This window comes from Hylobates moloch, unplaced genomic scaffold (assembly GCF_009828535.3).
Source record: "Hylobates moloch isolate HMO894 unplaced genomic scaffold, HMol_V3 SCAFFOLD_11, whole genome shotgun sequence".
Taxonomy (NCBI): domain Eukaryota; kingdom Metazoa; phylum Chordata; class Mammalia; order Primates; family Hylobatidae; genus Hylobates; species Hylobates moloch.
The window spans coordinates 96,554,125-96,561,338 of NW_026652286.1; the positions used below are offsets into that span (position 1 = coordinate 96,554,125).

A 7,214-nucleotide genomic window follows, 5' to 3' on the forward strand; every position below is an offset into this window, starting at 1 on the left:
AAAAAGATGGTGGTCATAAACAAAGATGGAGACATGATTCCTTATACATTTTTAAAGTTGTTGACATTTGTCTCTGACCTTAGTGGTTTCTACTTTCAGTTTGCAGTTGACAAGTCCAGAGTTCTACTTCATGCATCTGAGGATATCCTGGGATTTCCTTGTTGAAGAATTACATCGTTTCTTCTCAAGAAAAACTCCTAGTTCATTTACATGTAACAAGTTCTCATAGGAGACCCTAACCATCATGGTTTGCTTTTGCATCTTTATGTTACTATAGCATCGAATCAGAACTTCTGGGATTTGAGGGGAGCCTGTTTTACCAAACTTCTCCAAAATCCTCTCTCAACCTTCATTGTTTTTATCTCCATTAAGCTCATTTTGATGTGTTGCATGTTTTACTTTGCATGACCAGTCTTTGGGCAAGTTATTGCCTTTCTTAAGGCTCCCTTCACCTCCTTGTTTCTAATGGTATAAATAAAGGGATTCAGAAGGGGAGTGAGGATAGTATTTAGCACAGACACCACCTTATTAATCTTAAAGGAGGAGTGTGCTGTGGGTCTTAGGTACATGAACAGAATAGCCCCATAGAGCAGGGAGACAACCGTCAGGTGTGAGGCACAGGTAGAGAAAGTCTTTTGGTGGCCAGTGGCTGAAGGAATTCATAGGATTGTGGACAGAATATAGATATAAGAAATCATGTTAAAGAGAAGTGACCCTGGGATCACAAGGACGGTTGCTATGACACCCAGGAGTTCCAAAATGCTGGCGTCTACACAGGCTGCTTTCAAAATGGGCCCAACATCACAGTAGAAATGATTGATAACATTATTGACACAGAACGGCAACTGGATGAGCAGCATCGTCTGACAAAAGACAATGGTGAAGCCCACCACCCAGGGGCTCAGGGCCAGCTGCAGGCAGAGCTTGCTGGTCATGATGGTGGGGTGGCGAAGGGGCTTGCAGATGGCCAGGTAGCGGTCAAAAGACATGATAGTGAGGATCAAGAACTTGGTGTTGCCCAGGAAGAAGTGGAAGAAGGCCTGCAGCAGGCAGCAGGAAATGCAGATTACTGTTCTTGCCACTACAAAGATGTCTAGCAGTTTGGGGATGACTGTGGTGGTGTACCAGATTTCTAGGAAAGACAAGTTACCAAGGAAGAAGTACACTGGAATTTGTAGCCTGGGCTCAGCCCACACAATGGCAATAATAAGCCTATTGCCTGCAAGGGTTAATATGTAGGTGAGAAAGATTGCTATAAAGAGAGGTGTTTGTAGGCCTTGGGTAACAGAAAAGCCTAGGAGGATGAATTCTGTGATTACCATGCTATTTCTCACATCCCTTGATACCCTAGAAAGATATGCAAGAAAGCTCTTTAGACTCTTAGAGCACAGCTGATCATAGTTGGGACAAAAAATAAGGAGGATTCTGACTATGTAAGGTCCTTTAGGACCTGACTCTATTTCAGGTCCTCCCTCACCCACATACAAATACGCGCTGGCCACCCCTTCTTTACTAATGACTTGGCTGGTTCTTTTGTCAGCAAAACCAGCTTCTAATGGACTTTGAATGTATTAATACACTTGATGAATGCAAAGTATTTTTTCACCCTTATACAACTATGAGAAAAATCATGTTAAATGTGGTTGCTTATTGTCAATTATGCATATAACTATTTTAAATGCATAGTGTGTATAACAACATATGTACATAAACATGGCTGTGAGTTCATAAGAAATTAATCCCTAATCTCAGAGTCTGAAAAAGAGTTACTGATTATATTACAGGTACGTTTAAGGAAGCCATTATTGTGTGTGGGTGTGAGTGTGTGTATTAAAATAACCCCAAATCATTGCCATTATATTAGTGGTGAGATACAAGTTAGATAACAGAACAGGTGTTTTTCTAAAGAATCCACTTCCACATTCTAGTTCAGACTCCTTTGTTAAAGGTATCGAAAATAACATTTAAAACTAAATGAATAAAACTGTTTAGGAAGTAGAGAAATATTCAACTCAAATTCAAAATTTCAGAACAAGCTGAGTCAAAGCCTGTCATATGGAAGCACCTAATAAATGTATATGGGATAAAGATCTGCAGACACTAATCTACAAAAGTGAAAGGTTAGCAAATGCTAAGGATAACAAAATGGGAACTCTGAAAAGTACATTTTTGTCAAAACTTTTTTTGTGACTAAATGTCTTCTTATACCAAGTAAAGTATTTCTATTTGTATATGCAAATTCATGGGCTGAGAACATCCTTTCTGTTCTACCAAAATTCAGTACAAAATAGTAAAACTACTTCCTTTCTTATTGAGGCTATTCTTCCATATGGGTTTCCTTTGAAATAGGTAAGACAAATTACTGTGAAATGAATTTCACAATTTTCAAAGTACATAAGAAACTTAGCATGAAAGAGGCAACTTACAGGTCATTGATAGGTTGTTTCATTCTTCCCTCATGTGAGATAACTGTAATTCTCTGAGGGCTTGCTTAGGGAAGAAAAACACTTCCATTTTCTCCCACCTCTTTTCTAGACCAGGAAAAGATTCTTCGTCTACAGTGTCACAAGCTCTAGTGCCTTTCCACAAAACGATGAGAGACAGAGAAGTATTTGAGTTTGCACTAATGGCCAATATAACTGGCCACGAACCTGGTCTCTTTATATAGGATAGATATGGAATTATCTTCATTCCCCATGCAGAGAAGAGTGGCAATCTCTATAGCTTATTATAACATTTCCAAGGGCTACACATTCTACCATTTGGAGAATTAGACCTATGAATTTCACAAGCATTTGTTGAGAGCTTACTATGCTTCGAGTCTTGCTAGGCAATTAAAGAGCTTATCAGATAGATAGATAGATAGATAGATAGATAGATAGATAGATAGATAGATAGATAGATAGATACTATATATAGTATAATAATTGCAGCATGACTCAGTGAGGGAAAGTGTAGAGTTGTGCACAGATTGTTTTAGAAACACTTAGAAGGGGCTCTTCACCCATCTTTAGCAGGGGTTAAGGAAGTTTTTCTAAAGGAGAGGCCTAAGCTGAGTCCTGGAATTCAATAGGAAAAGAAAGTGAAGTAAGGAGAGAGGGGGAATGCAGTCCAGACAAGGATTCAGTTTTTGTGAAATAGAACCAGAGCAGAGAATTTCACTTGAGCTGGAGCTGGGAGTCAGGCTTGTCCTGGCACTTATGGTAAATTAACAGTTAGAACAGTTTACATGAGAGATTCATGAAGCTTTTGGAGGAAAGAATCTTGAGTCAGGGAGTTTGCAAGTGTGTCTGTGTGTGTGTGTGTGTGTGTGTGTGTGAAGTATGGTGTCAGCCATTCTCTCTAACACATGTACATGTGGATCTAAGCTTTATGGAGGAAGGGGCTGCAGGTGGTATATGAATGACCTCTTTTGAGATTCTGGTCACAGACAGCACTGCTGTAGTATCCAGGTGACCACGTGGGACACATACAGGGGACAGACATACTCTCTCTGCTTTTGTCAGGAACATGGCTTGGTTTGGTAGCATGAGGGCCCAGGAGTAGCAGCAGCAGTGGCAGCAGAAATACCAGCAGAAGTGGCAGTGCCTGGCGAGGGGGCTGGTCCACAGCAGAAGGAATGCTGAGCAAGTAGAAGTGGCAGAAATGAGGAATCAGGCAGTAGCTGTCCTGACAGCTGCACGGACTGGGTTTTCAGCACATGAGAAGTTTTGTGAGATGTAGAGGGAGGTGGGGATGTCTCGAGTTAGCAGGTAAAAGCAGTATTCAGAGAAACACAGGAAAGCAACCCAAGGAACCTAAAGTTACAGAGCTAAGATACTGGATTAAACACTGCAGTCTATATGCCTATTACAATTCAATCCTACACTCTAGACTTTTTTTTTCCCTTAAAAAGTCACAATATATAGTGTCAAATGGATTCCTCCATATCCACCAGGGTCCAAGTCACCAGATCCTGTTAACTTTACTTCTTACTCACTCTCCAGTGTGTGTCCTTCTTTCTGTCTCTCCTTGGTTCCGGTAAATCATGCTATATCTCCCATCAGGATTCGAACACAGCCTCCTAACAGGACTCCCTGTCTCCTGACTTGCTGTGCTCTTTCCTACCCATGGTTCAAACTGTAGCAAGGGGGACCATTCTAATTCTGACTATGCCACTCCTCAGAATCTTGAAGTTAACATCCCAGACTCCTCAGCATGACATTTAAGACCACCAATGATCTGGTCTTACCTACCTTTCCAGCATGATTTTCTGCCATTTGCCATTTTTCCTTCTGCCTTCCTTCTTCTATGTTCCACACTTACTGAATTACTCAGGTTTAGAGGTTAGCAAACTATGGCCCTGTTTTTGTAAAGTTTCACTAAAACATAGCCACACTCATCTCTTTACCTATTGCCTGTGGCTGCTTTTGTGCTATAATGGTGAAGTTTGGTCATTGTGACAGAGACCATATGACCCCCAAAGTCTAAAATGTTTGCTGTCTGGCCCTTTACAGAAACAGCTGGCTGACTCCTACTCCAGTTCCCCAATTAGGCCATCTTCTTTCTTGCCTTCCAGTCATTGCACCTGCTGTTCTCTTCACCAGAAATACCCTTCCCGACTTTCGCCATTATTTGGCTAAGTCTTGTCTGAATTCTAGATTTAAGTTTAGGAGCCACCTCCATGGGAAGCCTTCCTTAACTTACCATCTCTAGTCCAGTTAAGGTGCTGCTCCTACACACTTTCCTAATGCCCTGTGCATATCTATACCTGAACACTTTGCAGAATTGTGTTTATTGTTTGCTTGGCTTCTGCTATAGACTCTAAGCCCCTTGCAGGCAGCAATAGTGTCTGCAGGGCTGAAGCATAGGGCTTGACACAAAATAAGCTCTCAAAACATATTTTCTAAATGATTATATAAATGGATAGCTTGTTGACACTCTGTCCCCAGTTACCTAGAAGTTTATGGAAACTGATACATGCACATATTTATACATGTCACCGTTTCCTGTATTTCAAATGCTCAAGTCATATCATAACAGGGACTCTTTGCTAAATAATTTGTCTCCAAGTTTGCTGCTGCTTCCAACTTTTTCTGATGTGAGTTTTGCCGCATGAAAACCTTTCTGCTCCATCTTTCCCTAATCGGAGATATGCTGGTATTTTGTTTTGTTTTTACTGTGTTCTGGTTCTTTTCCCAGCTTCTTCAGACTGCCTGAGTACAGATAATTTTCTTAACTCATTTAATGCTCAATAGCTTGAAATTGTATTGAGTCATTTTTTTCTGAATTTTGTTGTGCAATAAAGAATCCACATTTTCTAAAACTTTTTATAGTTTTAGAAGAAGACAAAAAGAAGAAAAGTATTAACATATTTTCTTCTCTGGATAAGAGCAAAATGTTCCAAGTCTTGTTTGTTTATTTATTTGTTTGTTTTTAAATTGTTGATGAAGACCAATTTCAATTTTCAAGGCTTTGATTATGGAATAAATTTGAATATGCCCAGTGGTGTAGAACTCTAAAACAGAAACATTAAGTACATATAAAATAAGCTTCACAAAGAGAAATAAACCAAGATTCATCACTCAGGGGACTTGTGCTAAGCTGAAACTTGAATAAAGGACCAATTTGAAATTCATTTCAAGGACTGATGGTTCTAGACAAGATGTGGTGAATGAAGACTGCTTTTCATTGAGGAAGATCCAAGTCCAGGTCCTTGTGATGACTTTTCTACATGATACCAAAATTGATTTATTAGGATTTACTTTAAGACTTCAAGGGGTCAAGTCTAGCTGTATCAATTCATTCTAGAGAAAAGCAAAGGTTTTTCCAAAATAGTACTCTTTCTCGGTGACAAAGCAATACTTACAGCACTACTGATTTGCAGGAAAACACTTCCAGCCCCAAGGTGTGTCCTTGTCCACAGTAGACTTACAGAAAAGGAGAGCTGGGTTATAAAGGCAGTAATAATTGGAACAGAAAATTTTTCTTTTTTTTCTGCACAGAAAATGAATCTCTTTTTCTATACTTTAATGCAAGTGTCCTTATGCATTACTGAATTCTATTCATAAAGCTTTCATGACACGGCAAGGTTTCTTCAGCATTTAGGAGAATTGTATTGAGAGTAATTAATTCATCTGTTCATGCTAGGTCAGGATACCTTCTCTGAAAATAACAATTTGTTAGTTGGACATTTTCACAGGTTCCTGTGAGACATCAGTCTCCATGGATTTGCTCCAGAGAGTCCCAGGAGATAGGGAAGTTCTCACTAAAAGTTTATTCATAAGTCAAGCTGAGGAATTTGTAGTTTTCTAAATTCTAATTGGTACCAATCATTCCTGCATTCCTGAGGTAATTAACCAAAGTCTGAGAATCTTTTAATTTTATAAGTTTTTAGATCTTGGATTTCCCAGTTCTCCAAGAAGGAAAATTATTGACATCTTAATAAATAAATGGGGTCCTTTAATGAACTGAATTGAAGCAAAGGTAGCCAATTTGGTCAATAATATAAAAATGGCCATGTATTCAGAAATGTGAGAGTGAACAGAATAGAAATTGCATTCAATTTTCTTGTGAACTATCTTATGGGGATAAATGAAAAGACAGGGGCCTAAAGTATTGAGGGTCATATAGAGAGTTCATGGATATTACATGTATAACTAATTACTGGAGAAGGCTCTCTGCAAAACAGGAACATAAGAGTTGGAATTGTAACTCGAAAATCAACATTAATGAGGATAATTTAAGTAGAAATAAAATACACTCATTTTTAAGTATACAGTTTGAAGAGTTTTGACAGATGTATGCACACATGTAATCACCACTTGAATTAAGATACAGAATTTTCTTAGCACTTTGAAAAAATTCTTTTGTGCTCATTTGCAGTTCTATCTCAGGACTCTCTCTTCCACCCCAACAACCGCTGCCTGATTTCTATGTCTATAGATTACTGTCACCTGTTGAGTGATTTTTATATAAATGGAATCATATGGTATGTGTATTCTTTTGTGTCAGGGTGCTTTCACTTAGCAAAATGTGTTTGAGATTCATCCACGTTGTTAAGTATAAAAAAGCTAATTCCTTTAAAGTGCTGAGTTTCAGGGTGCCATAGCTCATACATGTAATCCCAGTTCTTTGTGAGGCCTAGGGGGTTGGATTTCTTGAGCCCAGAAGTTCAAGACCAGCCTGGGCAACATGGTGAAACCAAGTCTTTACAAAAAATAAAAAATTGGCTG

The 7,214-nt window shown here is 39.0% G+C and overlaps 1 protein-coding gene across 1 annotated transcript; it reads right to left on the minus strand.

The window, feature by feature from the left end:
• Positions 1-395: 395 nt before the first annotated feature.
• On the minus strand, positions 396-4,437 carry LOC116476217 (olfactory receptor 6X1). The gene is given in 2 exon segments (XM_058446246.1): positions 396-1,347; positions 4,391-4,437. Coding segments are annotated over 2 exon segments (999 nt in total).
• Positions 4,438-7,214: the final 2,777 nt, after the last annotated feature.